Source organism: Lepisosteus oculatus, chromosome 15, assembly GCF_040954835.1.
Source record: "Lepisosteus oculatus isolate fLepOcu1 chromosome 15, fLepOcu1.hap2, whole genome shotgun sequence".
NCBI lineage: Eukaryota > Metazoa > Chordata > Actinopteri > Semionotiformes > Lepisosteidae > Lepisosteus > Lepisosteus oculatus.
In genome coordinates this window covers 5,891,453-5,909,539 of record NC_090710.1, presented here as the reverse complement: position 1 = coordinate 5,909,539, position 18,087 = coordinate 5,891,453, and the positions used below count along the sequence as shown (strand labels likewise).

The 18,087-nt window shown below is 37.2% G+C and overlaps 1 protein-coding gene across 3 annotated transcripts in view; it reads left to right on the top strand.

Annotated features, from left to right (window-relative positions):
- The window catches only part of clybl (citrate lyase beta like), a 73,021-nt gene that overhangs the window by 8,078 nt on the left and 46,856 nt on the right, over positions 1 to 18,087 (top strand). The window contains exon 1 of one of the 3 annotated variants that reach the window (XM_015363531.2): positions 13,325 to 13,484. The exons of the other annotated variants lie outside the window; for them this stretch is intronic. Within the exon in view, the coding sequence (XP_015219017.1) occupies positions 13,435 to 13,484 (50 nt within the window). The 5' untranslated portion in view covers positions 13,325 to 13,434. Of the gene's footprint in view, positions 1 to 13,324; positions 13,485 to 18,087 lie in introns of those variants that run through there. 3 annotated transcript variants of the gene reach the window in all.

The following is an 18,087-nucleotide window of genomic DNA, read 5'->3' as shown; positions in this document are numbered from 1 at the left end:
GTGTACTGTATTTTTTAGATTTTTCTGGATATTTTTGTATTTAAACACTTGAATAGTTTTTTGCCCTTCCTTGAATAAATTATAACATACTCTTTATTAGTGTCTTACTGTATTCTGTATTACTTTATTCAGTTTTAAATGGGAAGATGAAACATGGACATTTTTAAGGTCACATTAACCGACCAAAAAATAATACAGGTTCCAGTCGTTTTGGACAGGAGAAATACTGTATATTGATTTAGAGATGACAGCAGACTTTTAAGGAAGTATTTTACTGTGTTAGTGCCTAAGAAAGATTTCTTGAACTCAATATCTTTATTAGTGAAACATTATATGTATAAATGTGTGTTATCTTATTTAATGGATAATTTGACATTTGTTTTCATATTTTAAATAGATTTTGGAACCACAGCTTTATATCATCCTTGAAAAGGATCTTGCAACAAAAAACAAAACTGTTACAACATTAATATTCAGGAAACAGAATTCCATTCCAAATGGGATGCTTCTTAAAAAAAATCAAATAATGGTAATTTGTTACTTTTTCCACTCCTTTTCTTTTCTGTCTGTTGTGTCGCACAGACTCTTAAATTCTGAAAAGAAAACCCAACAGTACATAACTATATAGATATGGATTATTGAATGGTATGGATTATTAAATCCACATAACAAAAAAACCTGTCGGAGAACAGCCCCCCCACACCACAGACTCTCCATCACCGTCACCACTGAAAAGAGGCAAGAAGAAGCACTGTCTTTCTCAGTCGTGATGTTTATTATGTCAGCACCTCACTTCAGCTGTCACATACATGGCTAAGAACAACAGCAGTGATTGGCGTGGTTGTCCTCTGATTTGCTCTAGTGTCATGACTTACTCATTGAGCTGTTTACCTTGTGCCTTTAATTAACTGTTTGATGGGACCCTCTTTAACATTCCCAGTAGCTGCAGCAGCTCGGAGAGCTTTCCTCTCTCCACAGTGTGTCTGCTACTGCTGCTGCTGCTGTTCATTAATACCAGGCCTACCTACTATACTAACTGGATATATTATAGAAATGAGATCGAGAGGCAATAACTGCCAATAAAGAATTATTAAACCTAATTCTACATAGAGTTCAATATCTGTTTTGTATCTCAGTTTAAATTTACTGTTATGGCTATTGCTTGTTTACTTGTTTGTTTGGTTTGCTTATTGTTTCCAGATGGCGGCAGCAGACCCTTATTGTACAACTTTTAAGTTTCCAGGCAGGTTTTACAACCTTTGCTGGAGCGGTTATCCTGTTTCCTATGCACATTTTATGATAAGAAAATTCAGTCGAAAATTAAAAACACCTTTGGGTTCTTCAAACAGAACAGCGTGGTGGTTGTTTTAAACAATGTTGCAGTTTTTATATAAGTTTTTTTTTCTCAGTGTCAGTGGGTGAATGGACTTGTACCCTATATGAATTGATCATGAAGTGTGATGGTCACTTTTTTTCTGGGAGTGAGAGAGTGTTTTGCTTATACAGAGCACGTGAAGCCGTCTTCATTTTTTAAACTAATGTTCATGGCTTTTAAATGATAAGAGTAGCACGTCATTTTCGACCACATATGCTTTTATGACAAAATATTCTAGTTATCTGGGGGGAGGGACTCACCCTCCTCCTGATTCTGTATCCTTAGAAACAGCAAGACTTATTTACAGGAATTGGGGAAGGCAGGACTTGTTAATAAGACCTAGGCACCGAGGTCTTTAGTCATCGGATGTGGTCAAAACAAGACCCTAATCAAAGCTCTCCATTGTATCAATCCTTCCCATTCTTAAAATATCCTCTCTTTTGTGCCTCTGAGTTGAGTGATCACTTGGGCATTCCATGTTGCTCCTTCTTCTTTCTCATAGTGGCTTAACCTGGGGCCATAATGAGTGAATCATCACCTCATCTCGTGGGGGTATGTGAAGTTTTAACTTGGACCAAAGAAGCCTGTTGATTCTTTTCCTTGAATGTCAACATTTTCTTTGCCTGTGTGCAGGTTTGTAAAGACAGCTGGTTTAACTGAGGGCAGTCAATAAAAAGAAAACGTTAATAGGAACTGTCTCCACTGTTAACAAAATCCGGCGCAAAACAAGTCACATTGAATCTATTAGTGGAGACATCTTAGGTGACGTCAGGTTTAATCATAGCTTTATTAGCGCATTGTTAAGGAGCTGAGAACATTTGCAAATGGGGTCGTAGGGTAGTAAAAGGCTGAGCTGGATGAAATTGCCCTGAATCATGGCCTTGTTGCGAACCTGTATAATTCTGCAAGGAGGGTGCGCCTTGGGCTGACACCCCGGTGAAGCTCTTTGAGGACGAGGTGTTTGTTTGGCTTTGGGAACATAAGTGTGATGGAGAAATTTGTAAAGAGCAAATTTCAACAGATGCGCTAGGTCTTGTGTATTTGTTTCCAGTTGTTCCTTCTACAGGTTTTTTTTACTGTTGCTGTATCTTGTGTGTTTTTCACTGTGGACCAAGAACATGTGGTTATATTTCTTCTTAGAGAGCTGCCAAGAAGAGCTTAGATAAGTTAGATAAGTTAAGTTTAAGATAAGTTTATGTTTTTGGTCCATCCGCCCATTTTCTAACCAGTTTATCCAAGCAGCGGGCGCAAGACAGTGTAACTCCCTGGACTGGATGCCAGTCCATCACAGTTGTGTTTTCAGATGAGGGGAAAATATTTTGTGTACACAGTGAAAATATGTAATTTAATAAGGAATTTAAATAGGGAGCAGTTCAAATTGAAACACAAACACGCACACTTATCATATCCTTAATTTATGTAGGATTTGGTATCTATTGATAGTGCATTTAGCCTGACCATAATATCATTTCTTAAAAGATTTATTTTAAGGTTGCAATATTTTTTTTTAAATGACTCAATATTCTTGTTGAAGTTTTCCTGGTGTAGCCATCAGATATTTAATCCCAGCATTTCAAATAGAGTCTAGTGTGTATCATGGAGTATAAGCAGTAAAAGACCTGGGGCTTTTGTCCAAGTGCTTGTCTTAAAAGATTCTTGTAGTCTTTGAGTTTGTTTTCTCATTGTCATTAAGAAGATACAGGTCCCCATAAACAGGGACCAGAGCTGTCTAAACAAAATACCTGACACATGATGTGAGCCATTTGTGTGGAAATGCCTTCCCACACTTTCAGAATTGGGGCTCTGAGCAAATGTTTGCCTGGACTACTTAAAACAGATCACCATCCACAGGCTGGGTGATAATGATTAGCATCTGCGACTGGGGTTTAACTCTTTCTTACTTATAACAACTCAAATAAGACAGAAAATGTTTTTCTCTCGCTGATGTTTGCTGCTTGCAATGTCATGGCTTAAAAATACAAGTTCATATAAAGCATTCTGATGTGATCTCTAGTTTTGCCCAGTAAACTGCTTGTTTTGTAATGTTCAAGAAAGCAAGCAATCAATAAGATTTGCACACATGTACAGAGCCTTTTAAGATGCTAGAGCTTGCTGACGTGGTTGTACATCTGAGACAAAACACAAAGCACAAACCTCAAGCGCAGTGACTCGAGCAGAACCTGACGCACAGATCTTCATGCAGAAGGTTGATGTTTGTATAATGGGATGGAAGTGCTGTTACATAACCTTATGTTGTACATCGGAGTGTTAATACTCCTGCAAAAAAAAAGAGCTTGTGGGTTTTCTCCCACAATTCCAAAGCAGGTATAAAACTATTTGGGATAGTAAAACCCTTTGAAACCAAAACATAAAGTGTTTTCTGATGACATAAGTGAAACTGTGTAAATTTTGAATGTCAGAAAACCTATTGACATTTTCTATTAGACTTAAGGGTGTAATAGAGGAAGTTCCGCTTCATGATGTGTGAATAGTTTTCCTATTGTGTTACAGACAGAGATCCAAAAATACTTTCTTCACCCTCCTGCCACACAGTTACTGTTATAGCCATTGGAAAACAAGAGCAACACATAGCAAGTTTTAATGATGATTGAATTCATGTGATTCTTTTCATGAATTAGCATTTTAAGAAGCAGATCCATTTCAGTTTTAATTCGAGCTGAATCATGTTTTCAGTGACATAGGATAAACTGTAGTTATGGTTTAATTTCTAAAACAATAGGATCATGCAACGTTTATGTGGTCATATATAGGTGATGGTTATTTAGCTTTTAATATGAAATGAGTGAAGTGAAAGGGTGAGCCATTTTGAGAAATGTGTGCCACTTTACTTGCATGTTTCTGTCACATGAAGCTGAGATCCTTGTGCTACTTACTCCTCGTGGATATATATTTTTTTGCTTTTGCTGTGACCACTCTGCTGCCTTGCTTTAAGAGGAGAGATTTCCAGGTTGATTTAAATGAGGTGATGCACTATTTTACCATGCACCTTAGGAGGAACAAAAAAAGACATAGGATTCCTATCACAGGAAGAAGACAGCCTTAGTTTGAATAAGCTTGTCATTGTTGTGTTAGACATCCTTTTGGGGGACCCAGCTATTAAGCATTTTGGTCATATTTGAAGGCAGCGTGGTGATGAGGTGGTTAGCATTTCTGTCTTATAGCGCTGAGCCTCTGGGTTTAATTCTGCATCTGGGGTGCTGTCTTTGTGAAGTTTGTATGTTCTCACCGTGTTTGTGTGGGTTTCCTCTGATTGCTCTACTTCCCTCCCACAGTCCAAAAACATACCGGTAGGTTAACTGACTCCAGGGAAAACTGGCCCTGGTGTGTGTGTGTGTGTCGGTCTGCCCTGCGATGGACTGGCATCCTGTCCATGGTGTACCCTGCCTTGCCTTCGGCTCCCCCACAACTCTGAATTGGACAAATATGGGTGGATGGTCATGTTTTCAGTATATTACATTGCCTTATAAAATAAGTTTCAGTGACTATTTTCTGCTGCAGAAATTATTAAATAAAAATGTCAGAAAATGTTTCAATGATCAATTTTTAATATGCACATTTCATGGAAAGGAAGTGCTGTAGTGTGGTAAAAAATAAAAAGGCTAGGTAAGGACTGAAGAGGAATTGAGCATTTTATGACAGCAGTGTTCCAACCTAGTGCTCATGGACGTTCGGTTTCTTGTTTCCAGAAGAAAGCACAAATGTTTGTCAGTCTGAAGTTTGTTCTTCACAAGTTATTCGAGATACCAGCATGATAAATATTATGTCTTGTTTTGTGAACCCTAATGGACCTCTAAATTGGAAGTTTTAATTAATACGGGAAGCACAGACACCCATCTGGGAAAATTAGGTTTAGATCAAACAGGCTGTATAAAAGAATTTACTTCTAATCTAATTAACACCTATTAGCTGTTGTAGACGAATTATGCACCAGCAAACAACTCATTATGCTCTGATTTAGCTTTCCCAAGACCACAAAGCAAATTATTTTAACACTTTTCTAAGTGTCCTTAATAGAGCTACGTTTAGCAAAATCAGTCCCAGCTGCTAGGTATAATTATAAATTAATGTTGTGCATACTTATTTGCATCTGTTTTTTCATTAGGTCACTTTTTAAAGCTGTCAGGATATGAGCTCCATTTTATCCTTCTTTTTCTGTTTGTGCTTAGGCATGTTTTTAAATTATTGTTATGTTGGCTTTGTTTCCGAGAAGAGATTTCCTGGAAGGGCTGTGGGAAATCTTTGTAAGATATTTATTGCTTTGAATTAATTGTAATCATGCAATTGACTGATTTAACATGATGAGACTGAAACATCACATAGCTCCTCTTGCCTTTTAAACCTTTTCCTGTTTTGCAAGGTGGCTCATCCAAGTAGATTCATTTTTGCGACATAAGAACAGTCGCCGACAAGTAGAGGCCATTCAGTCCATCTAACATATTTGTTAATTAGTAGTTAATTGACCCCAGGATCTCATCCAGCTGTTTTTTGGAAGAAATCAGGATGTTGGCTTCTGCAACATGACAGCGTGTTCCATACTCCCACAACCCTTGATGTAAAGAATGTCCTCCTGTTTTTTGTTTTGAATGCACTTCCATTATTTGCAATTTGCAGTTGGTGTAAATGAGTGTGATTGTTGTGAGATCTCAGAGCAACCCAGTTATTTGAGTGCGAAGATCTAGGAAAGGTACTAAAAGCTTTGGAGTCAAGACCTGATTTTACATCCAATGTACAGGCCTGGTATAAAATACCTTAGGGTGTATCCACACATGATATAGGCTATCCAGCTGGCACTGACTTTTGCTTTCTTGAGGAATCAGTAGAGCAACATTTAAAGAAATGTTATTCCTTTTTTGATTTTCCTCTCTTACTTGTGCGTGTCCTATCGGTCTTCCCTTTGTTTTTCGTTAAGTTTGTTTTTAGTTCAATCGCCTGACCGTGGGGTTTAGCATTATTGTCTGACTCCAGCTGGGATTATTATTTTCCTCGTTCAACTGTTTTCCTTGCTGCTTAATCATTCCCACCTTCAAGAAAGATAAAGTATAGTTGCTCACTCACAGACTTGAAGCTCTTCTAACATGTGGTTTTATGAAGCAGAATAAAGCAGAGAGGCATGTCGTAAATCAGGCTGCAGTACAGTAAGCAGGGTCAGGCCGGTCTGCCTTTTAGGTTTGTCTGCAGTGATGCGCTACATCCTCAAAGCCTTTTATTTACCCTTCTGGGACACAGCTGTTAAGATAGGTGATAGCTGTAGTTTGCGAGACCCGACTGCATGCATTGTTGCTCTTGAAACATTAAACAGCCACATTAAACAAAGTGCATTAAATGCTGGCAGTGTCCTAGGTGTTAGCTCCTTGATCCTCATCAGTCTGGGGGCTACTCACACCTTAAGCCCTCTACCCTGACTGAAGGGAGCTCCAGTGTGCTGCAGCAAAAAATAAATAATTTAATGTAAAATATTTTATTTGGATTCAAATGGGGTCTCCAGTGCTATAAACCTCTCTCTGGGTAGCTGAATTAGTTATTCTTCTTGTATGTTTTGAATGGGTGGGGGGTGGTGTCCCAGTATTTGACTTGACTGTTTGCTTGTGGTTTTCTGTTTCATGTGCTATTATGTTGCCCCAGAGTTTTAATGTTTCGTTCACTGTGTAACTGTACTGTATTTCCTTTTTTTTTGCTAGTCTTTTGCCTTTGTTGCAGATACAGTGCAACTCAAGGAAAATACCCAAAAGGCCAATAAGACCATATGTACAGTGTTGCAGAATTTTATTATGCACCAGTAAAGCCACACCACAGCGGGATACATCTAAACATGAAAATTAATTCATAGCTAAATGCTGCTATTTTGAGTACAGAAGAAGAATGAAAAAAAAAATCAAATGCTGGTTTTCACCCCATTGAAAATGAATAAGGAACTAGAGCTTAGCAAGTATGATCCATGGTATCGAATTCCGCAAATACAATATTGCGTACCTTCCAAATTAAGTGCTCAAAATGGTCAGCAAAAATAACAGAAACATACGCACTCACGCATATACTGTCTCAAATAAAAAAGCAGTTTGAAAATGGTGTGTAGTGCCAGTGAAAAAGAGACATTATTCCGAAAAGGGGAGCATTCACTATTAGTGTGAAATGCCAACAATACAGTCTATAAAAATATGTTAGCTTACATGGGGACAAAGGTGTAATGTGACTAAATGCAAATGCAGCTAAAACAGGACATTGTAATGTTGCTGAGCGACACCAGCAGCTAGTTGTGGTCTTTGTGTTTTCCTGATGAGGAAGTAGTTTAAGGGGGTGATTGGATCAATAACCTGACTGTGGAATTAGTGATACGACGATGTGTTACCAAAAGAAATACCCCCCCCCTTCCTTGAAATGAACTTTACCATTAAAGTACTTGAGCATGACTTAGTCTCAGAGCAATGCAAATGGAATTGCCCCCTGAAGGTTTGGAATGCACCCAGCTGGCCTTTAAAAGGCGATAATTGGAAAATACAGGATATGGCAATAGGCAGAATGGGGACTTCTTGTTACATTTAGTTAACTGCTGCATATTTAATATCAGATACTAAGAGTTATTACAGAAAGACCATATTTTGAGTCTCAGCTTTGGGTATATTAAAAAAAACATTTAGGATTTTTTTCTGAATTTCTGTTCTTCACTTGTTTACAGATTAAATGCTGTTGCTTTAGTTGGTTAAATGCCAAAAGGTAGAGACTCACACTTGGACTTCTTGTCCATGTTTGTATTTTACTTGATCAAGAAGTATCATTTTTATTTTTTCACTGACTGTTAAAAACAACAATGGGGTTTCTGTGTTGTACTCCTCCCTTTTAATTACTAAGCTCTACCAGAGTAAGCTGTTGCCTTTGGAAAAATATCTGAAGTAATCATTAAAACTGTCAGTTATATAATTTCCCTCACAGGCAGATCAAATACCTCTTCATTATTCAGTAATTAATTTAAGTAAATAGCTAACCAAAACATACACTCATTTTTATCTTACCAAAGCATGACAAACATTACAGTAAGAAATGGCTTTGGGATTGAATTGCATCATAATTGAAGTGTTTCTCACCAACAAATGAAAAGTTTATATTTTAAGCAAAATGTGGTGGTGTTGAGGGAACTCTTTATTAAAGGTGTTTTATACTCTGTATCACCGAGTTTCTCACAGTTTCTCTGTATGGAACTCAACTTCCACTGTATACCACCTGCTTACAGTGAGCGTTCATCTTGGGCTATGACTAGACTTGGCTAAAGTGATTTTCCCATTACAAAAAATGTTTTTCTGGACACATGATAGTTCCGTGCTTACCTACCTTCCCTAAGGTTTTAAAAGGCCGTTACGAATAATGTTTCCTGGTTTGTTTAATATTTCCTTATACAGACTTTTACCACATTGTGACAAGAAGATATACAGTATGGATGATATCCATTCAAATAAGTCCCCCTGAAAATATAACTTGGATAATGAAACAAATAGGATTATTTGTTGTCAATTTAGTCCTCATTGTGCACCTGGGCAAGAGATTCATTCAGTAGCGTGTCATGGCAGAAATTGAATCATTACCATGTTGGACTTACGTCTTCTGTAGGAGTGACTAACTGAAAAGACTTTCAACAAAAAAGTAAATGCCCTCAGTGCTGGCAAACAGGAACTGTCAAGAATACTGAACTTGCTTTTCTAGTCTAATGTAAAAAAAAAAGTTTTACAGCTTGTGAAAAAATGTATGCCATCTGTAAAAACAAAGAAACAAGTTATATTGTATCTCTGTGGAATTAGATTCTAAAAACAAAGCTAAGAGTTGAGTATAAATATTTTGATAACTCATTTTTCCATTATGCTCATTTAAAGCTTACGATTCTTAGTATAAAGCCTGTGTATAATTGCAGTACAGCTTAACAAATACATCTTCATATACAGTAACAGGTAAAGTTGCTGCCTGCAGGTAAGAAGTGGAACGATGAAGCTGGTCCTTGGGACAGCAATGTTGACATGAAGACCTGTTCCTCATAGCTCGGTGTTGCTGTTCTCAGTTCCATTAGAAGCCTTCCTGTCCACTAAAATGTTCTATGCAGATGAAAGAATGAACACCGGCCACAGCTCATGAGAAAGTTTTCCATTATCCAAAGGCGGGACAGGTCTTGGCCTTTTCCTTGCTCATTTGTTTGAATTAATGCGCTAAAAGCTTTGGAACGATGACAGATCAGTTGTGTTATTATTTGGGCTGTCTCTTTGGCGGGCTCTGTTTTCCGTGTTGTCGGGGGGGGGAGGTGTTGGCCAAACAGTCCTGAAAAGCAGAAAGCTAAATGTATGATGTAACAGCAGTTAAGGGCAGCACTGGTGACTTGTGAAGTGTTGTTGTTGATCCTGTGGGTCTCCGACAGTGACAGTTTGACGTCCCTCTTACATCAAAAGCCGCCCAAGTCTCCAGTCTAGGCCTGAGTTTTCTGCTTCTTTCTTCCTTCCTGCCCTTCATACCCTACAGGAGGGTCCCCCTTTGCCTTTCCTGACTGGAGGGGAGGGGAGACTGTAGCCTGCCATCTAGCAGCTCTGTGACAGCTCTCCTGGGTGCAGTATTTTCCTCTTTCCCGCACTGGTTAGTCAGATCTCCTGGTCATGCCTGGCAGTCCTGCATTAGCCAACTTCCTACTCTGCCAGTGCCTCTGCTTTGCCCTTTTTCTACTTCTTTAGGATTGCTTCATTAGCTTTCTCTGTCTTTGTATCTTCAGCCTTGGGGAAAGTTCTGAATATCAGTGAAAGTCATTTTTGTTTGAAAAAAAAAAAAGCAGACTTAAAAGGCCCAGATCTCATGCAGTCCTGCCCCTAATGCTATAACAGGACACCTTTTGATTTCCACACCATGAGGCTCTACAATGCGGGAAGATGTTGTTGCTGTCAAGGTGGATTGGATTGGTCTGGATCACATGTTATTATTTGAATTAATTTATTGGTGTGGCTTCAGAAGAGAAGGACCTTTTCTAGAATATTCTGGTTTGAGGGTTCCTTCCCTTTCTCATCAGCACACGCATAATCCCTTGTTCGTCTTTCCCAAACCCTCTCAGAAGCAAGCAAGCGTTTTTAATGTCATATTTATAAGGTGCTGTGAAGACTTGTATCTGACTGTCATATTAGTAAATTCATTAGCCAGAGGCAAGGAAAGAAATGTCTGTTTATCCCATTTTCAGTTTAGGTATTTGTTCTGTTTGTCTTAAGCCTGCATGTTAGATTTTCTTTTCTGAATTTAATTTGATCAATAAAACGTAAGGTAAACATGTCTACTTTGTCAATCTTGCACTTACAGAGGCACATAGTATACGGTGATTTTTCTTATATGAAATTGTTTTATGCTTGTTAAAATTGCTTAATTTGGCTGTAAGAAAATCTTTGCTAGGGACTGTAATGGATTTCTGAACATATTAATACAGCCAGTATTTTATCCAGGTACTTTGTCAGCAAAACATATTAGTGTCTTTATAAAACACTTTTTTAAATCATGCCCTGACTGCTATGAAAACAAGTGATGTTTTAAAAGCTCTAAGTTAAACCCCTGTTATGATGATATATGTTACTTAATCCATAGCCATTTCTGGAACACATTGTGAATTTAGTTCACATTGAAGTAATTACTTTGTATACCGAGCGCCTAACAGCGGTTCTGTGAACATGATATCATAATACATTTTTTTTTTGTGTAGAGGAAATTTATGACACAATGAAAATCTCAGAACAATAATGACCTTTCATAGCCATTTTAAAAATTGAGGTTTCAAAGGCATGTCTAATGCTATATACTGTAGTACATTCAAGAGAATTGTCATGTCAGTATGTCAGTAGTGTGACTTAATCCTCCAACTGTAAAACCATTGGTCAACATGAGTACTTAAATTTCCTTAGTTTTCCATCAGGGATAAATATTTCTATGTGATTGCTGAAGTAAACAGATTTGCCATACTATATAATGAAACACTGATGGCATTCTTAAAGTGTAAGCTAAGCATATGGTTCTATAAAGCCTTAGATGTACATGGTTATATGCAGTCCTACAGGTTGAGATATATAGATTATTCTATACAGTCCTATCATTTAAGATAGAAGTATGTACATTTTCTATATAGTCCTACAGTTTGTGTTTTGTACATGGTTCTATAAAGCCTTAGATGTACATGGTAATATGCAGTCCTACAGGTTGAGATATATGGATGATTCTATACAGTCCTATCATTTAAGATAGAAGTATGTACATTTTCTATATAGTCCTACAGTTTGTGTTTTGTACATGGTTCTATATAGTTCAAGAAGTTGAGATATGTACATTTCTCTACAGTCCTACTCTCTCTGGATCTAGACGGTCCTGCAGTTTGAGATATGTATTTGGTACTGTACTGAAATATTTCTTACTTCTTTATTTCGATGGCAGCTTTAAATAAAACTGTAAAGTAAATGTAAGGGGTAAATTTGGAGGCCACAAATAAAAAGGTGTTTTATGTACAGTAGATTAGTAGATCTCATTAAGGCCTTGTGGTTAACTTTCACATCAATATGGGGAGACCAAGGCTTAATTACACAACTGATTTCTTAACCTGAAGAAGGTTTTGCCTGTAATTATTGTCCTTGCAAAACCTTCTGTCATTTTCTCCTGCCAGGTGGGCGGATTTAGTCGCTGCACTTTGTCCCACTGTCGTTACCCACTCTCGGCTGGTCTCAGGAAACACCCTGGAGCGCCAGGAGCAATCGGGCCTAAGCCAGTATTAATTAAAGGATCTGATTTGTAAAGGGAGTTCAGGGCATCAGGGGTTCTTGGGCTCTGAGACAAAGGGGGTTTGATGCTAAAATACAAAAGGTATCCACATTATCAAGCCAGGGCTGGCTTTTGAAGGATTGTTATTATTGTTTTCTTACCCATTAGATATTTTTGTATTTCTAAACATTTTCTGAATCCAAAGGTCTTAAGAATATTTCATTCAAATCATGTTTTTTAGCTGCCTAGAGCTTTACGTGTTTTAAATGGAGTGTATTCAAGATCAGGCTCAGACTGAATACTGTTGCATCAGGATTTGCATTCTGTCTGTCTGTCGCTGTGTCTTTCTGAAAGAGAAAGCCATAACATAATTTCTGATTTCATTTCTTACAGGTATTAGAGATGATGAGAATCTTTGTTTTGTGTTGGAGTTTCTGAGTTGAACAGTGTTTGCGAGCTGCTTTTATTCCGTCTTGATAAGAGAAATGTTACAGAAAATACTGTGTTCTTCTGAAATGATTTTCCAAATACAAAAGTGGTGTAGTAGCCAGGACCTGATTTCGGTGAACTGGCTGCTCAACTGTGTCTAACTTGACAGTAGCTACTTCAGTAACCGGAAACTGCATTCCTAGTGTCTCTTTAAAACAAAAAGTCTGGGGGCCTGAATGCCATCTGTGAGCCATACATAAATGTCACTTGTGCCAACAAAACAAAATAATGGGCTGTATTTCTTTCCAGTGTTATTCATAAATGATATGTCTGTTTATGAGAGGAGAATGGCTTGTAATCAACTCTTTCAGTACATCTATTTATATATAGTTTTTGGATTATTTAGTGCTGGACTTCTGCTGACCTTTTCAGCATCCTGCATTATGCTTTTGGTCATGGGGGAATATCTCTCATCTTTAATTTGACATTTATCCTGTTGATAATGAAAGCTAAATAGTGTTGCTTCCTTCAGGGGTTGTGAGGGTCAGAGAGCAGTCCACTGAAAGCCTCTGTGCCAGGGCAGAGTTTCTTCCTCTGGCCCACTTTTGTGTAAATCACAAAGCTGCTCCTGCTGTCACTCGGCCTGCCGCTTGGCAACACTGAGCAGGACTGCTTGAAATCGGCTGGGTTTCTCAGTAACACCCACAAAGGTAAATCCAACATGGCTGTAGTATCAAAACTGACCTGGGTTTAAAGGGGTTTTGTTTTCCATGTTTCAGCTGAGGACTTCCAATGTATTGGAGGATTAGATAAATGAAAAGCCCATTAGACGTTCACGTCAAAACCTTCTAACTGTTAGGTTTATGCACCAGCGTGTCAGAAAAAGGTTCTTCTTGGCAGCGTGGAGAAGCAGGTAAAGAAGTGATTGTTTTCCTCGTTTTCTGAAAAGAAGGAGCTCTTTTTAAAAACTGAACCAGTTTCAAGGAATTCAGTTCCCGTATTTCAAAAAACAATCAAATTTAAATCAAAAGCAAAAAACAAACGTTTTTTTCGATACACTGCAGGCTAGTTTCAAGCTGTAGGATGAATGTATGTTAATCTCTTACTAAATAAGACAAAGTTGTGTAATAGAGGAGTAAAAAGCTTTCGGGACATTTCATTATAACTCTCTACCACTACAATGGCACACTTCAGTATTATAAAAGGACCTTTGACATATTGTGTGGTTTAACTGTAGTAAACGGAACCATTTTATTATTGAAGAGTTTTTAATTGTTATTAAAATCAAGAAAGTATCAAAAAGTGTCTAGGAACTCCTGAAGGTTTTTTTTTTATAACAGTGTGACTGCAGTATACAAATATATAATTGAAAAGTACATTTCTTTGTTTGACTCAAGATTTATAGATATAAAAATAGGCCAAAAACAGAAATGTTATAATGGTTTTCAAAACTTCAGATGCATTAGAAACATCCTGAAATTATTTATTTTAATTATTTAAACTAGATGTACAATATAAAACTTACTTTTCTTTAACTAGATCCTCCTGTTAGTCTGACATGTGGGGTGATAAAGTTTCCAGTTTAAAATTTTTTAGAAGTTATATAATTTGTTATAAATAATTGCTGTTGATGAAGTTCATGCCAATATTGTTGTCAATGAATACAACAAGTTATTGATTGGTTTGTGTTATTTGATTTGTTTTTACTGGTTTTGATTGTTCAGAATCAACTGCAGTAATTTCATGTCGTCACTAGAGGGCACAGTAAACTTACCTGGAAAGGAACTACATTCACAATAAAGTCGGTTTGATAAACAATAGTGGGTAACACAAATGTACACTGTGCAGTTTTTGCAGATAATCAGTTTGGTGCTCACTTCTTCATTGTATTGGAGCCAATAAATGTGAGCAAATGCCATATTCAGATTTTGTGTGAATCTCCCAAATCTACTAAACCTATCCCAAACTGTTCTTCAGTGTAATTATTTTATGTACTTTGCCTTCATACATTGTATTTATAAGCCTAAGTAAATATGTGAAATCCCTGACCTAAATCTTTAGTATTTGTTACTTTAAATATTTAGGAGTTCCTTCTGTAACATACATGAGAAAGTGTAATTGGGATTGAGAATAGAAAGAAGTTCTTTATATAAATGGTGTTGGGTGTATGGTACAGGTTTCCAAGACATGTTGTTGAAGCTAATTCCTTGAGAAACTTATAGACATAGCCGGATAAGACTCAGATTATTGAAATATTATTAACCAATGGAAAGAGATGTGTTCAATGACCTCATCTTGTTTGTAACTTTCTAATGTTGTTATATATTTTTTTAAATTGACAATCAAAGGTCATTGATATAATCATGAGCTTTAAGATAACATGAGACAGATCAGTGAAATCTATTGATGGAGTCCGCTATTTTAAGAGGAAATTATTTAATTGCACAGTGTTTTTAAATGTATATTATAAAACATTTTTCAAAAGTAGTAGGGAGGAAACCAACAAACATGGTCTACCTAACTATAAATAATTAAGGGGAAAAATAAAAGATTCTTCCTTTTTATATTTTGTTCACTGTAGTTTACCATAAAATATAAAGCAGAAATCTGTCCACAGAAGATCTGGGACGGAGGGGAGTTAAGACCTTTTCAGTTGAGCTTCCGAGCAGTTTGAAGGAGCAGTGAGAAAAGGCTCTGTATGTAGGGAGCAGTGAACCTATTCAAATGTAAGGCTTAACTTTACTGCAGAAGTGGGACATAAAGCTGACTGAAAACACATCTTAATCAGTCCCAGATACCCACTGAGTGGACCAATTTTTTTTCCCTTAGATATCATTATAATTCTTAAGATGTCTCTGGTGCACAATTCGTATTTGTTATGTAGCCGTAGAGACTAAAATACTCCTTCTCCATTCTGCATTTTTGTTCATACAGAGACGCCTACAATATTAAACTAAGAAAACCTAAAATATAACGCTAGTATCCAGCATTCCCACAGTTCTTGTGCAATTATGGTATAAATATCAACCGTCTGCATCACCATCTGCATCCAACTTGGTGTGATGTACAAGGCCAATCTAATATACCAGAGACGCATATGTTGGGATCTGCCGTACTCCATTTTGTGCCCAGTGATTCTGTCACAGGTGTATTTTGTTCCAGTCATGTCCTGCTTATTTTAATATGACAGAGCTCTATTATGGCCTCATGATCAGGAGAACGTTAAACCGAAGCTGTATTCCTGAAAGGAACCTTCATCAAATCAAGAAGAACCATTTTTTCCATTGCATGGAGTCTTCCTTTTTTGGGAGATGTCGTTTATTATTTTTTCAGCATACCTTTCAGTGAATAATAATATGGTTGCTACTATATTCGATTTTGATTAGTATTCCACTAGCATGAATTTGAATTCCGTTTGAGAGTTCTTCAAAAGCCTCAAGATAGTATCCTGTGCATATTAATGCTTTCAAAGGATGTGTGGATTTCATAATTCTATAAAATGTCATCTTATATTTTAAATGTATTTTGGCTTTAATTGATGACTTAGTACCAGAAAAAGATGCAGTTTTTCATCCAATGATTCCCATTAATATGGGAAGATCAGGGAATTTACAGTATAAACTTATTTTTTTCTTGTTAGTGGTCCTCATTAAGATCAGAGCCTCTTCAGTGCTTTACATGTATTCAGACAGCTGCTAGCCAGTGACAAAAAACGTTAAGAATTTATATTGTCAAATTGGTCAGTGGACTACCATAGATTCCTGAAAAATGGTTGTGCTCTATGCCTGCTTTTTTCTCTGTATTTATATGAAGTATACACATATAAAACATTTTAAGCTATCACGGTTGTCTTCTGAGCATGACTTGGTGATAAAATGTGTCACTTTTGTCTTCCAGCTTGTGTCTGTACCATATCTAATGCATGCTTTAAAAGCTATAAGGAATTTCCTGACATTCACTTGGTTTGAAGCTGTCCCTTTGCCTGTGGAGACTCTCATTGCTTAACTTAATTAAATATCTATGTCAGAATCTCCTGGAAAGGGTCAACAGTGAGTGACCTTTATATGTCCCTTGAGCAGCAATTGTTGAATGTGAACATTAGTACCTAGTAGGTGGGTAAATCATTACAGTCACAGAATGATCGGATACTTTTTTAAGGCGTGCTGGAGGTCGGGAAAAAAATAGGCACACAAACTAAAGTGACATTTAAAAGTTACAGCTAGGTACTTAGACAGGCAAGCGTGTAGATGGAAAGAGAACATATATGTTAAAAAAACCTGAACTGGCACAAAGCCCTTGAACAGAGGGTTAGGTATTAGAAATTGACTTAAGTCTTCTTCCAAGCACTGAGTGTTTATAAAGGATGGGTTACTCTGAAAATAGATGGAAAGGCAGGTTAAGTTAGGAATAAAAAGGGATTACTCTGCTGTATGCCAACATACCTTATATTTTATATGCTTTATCGAACATATTGTTTTTAAACGTTTTCTATGTAACCTAGAATATTTTAAAAGATTGAGTGTTTTAATCGTTTTGAAAGCGGAATTGGAGAAGGAGTTACAAAAGGTTTAGTGTACCTCAGTAAGTCCTTACTTTACTCCAGCAAAGTTATAACCTAATTATTCCTCCAGCGCATATGTCTGTGTAATGCCAAGCACCCATGGTATCTCGAAATAGCTAAAAGGTTAGGTACATGTACCCAAAGATTCTGGCCATACTGCAGTCCTGCTGTCATGCAGTGAAATATCTAAATATATTAGCATGAAATAAATAAAAATCAGATAGTACCAAGCTTTTGTACTGTAAAAGGAATAATGTTCCAGATGCAGTAGCCATCTGTCTTACTACCATTGCATTTTTCCCTTGGTTCGTAGTGTTAACTGTGAAATAATTGTATTGTAAAAGTACTTTTGTTAATGACATAATTTTTTTTCATGTTTTTCCTCCACTGCTACCCACAGAGAGAACATTTTCTTAACATTTTAGCCCCTTGTCGCATTATTTTCTTGCTATGGGCGAGCAAATATGGTTTAATTAAGATTTTTATAAATAATTAATGCTGAATATCGTTAAGCACTTGACTCCGTATTGTGAGCATGATGAAATGGAAGGCATTATCTGTGGTGAAAGCTGGGCACAGCCTTGCACTCTGTGAAAGTGCCTCATTAGCGCTCAGCCAGTATTTGTTTTTAGTTGGTTAATCTAGTCTTAAAATGCAGTAACCTCTACACAGACAGCCGGAAGGGCTTTATGGAAAGGAAGCCAGGCTGAAGTTGAGCCTGTGGAGCAGGGCCATACAGAGAAGTTCTCGGACAAAAATGGCAGGCCCGAAACACCTCTGCATCAATTTAGAGTGCCAAAGATAATGAAGCCATTTAGGGTTCTTATTTGCTGTTTTACAACTTGTTTTATGAAGGTGCATTGACAAGAAGCTCCTATAATGGTTCCTGTCAGTTTAACGGACAGCGTTACCAAAAGAAAAGGACCAAAGAAATGCAGAGGACAGGAGACTGGGC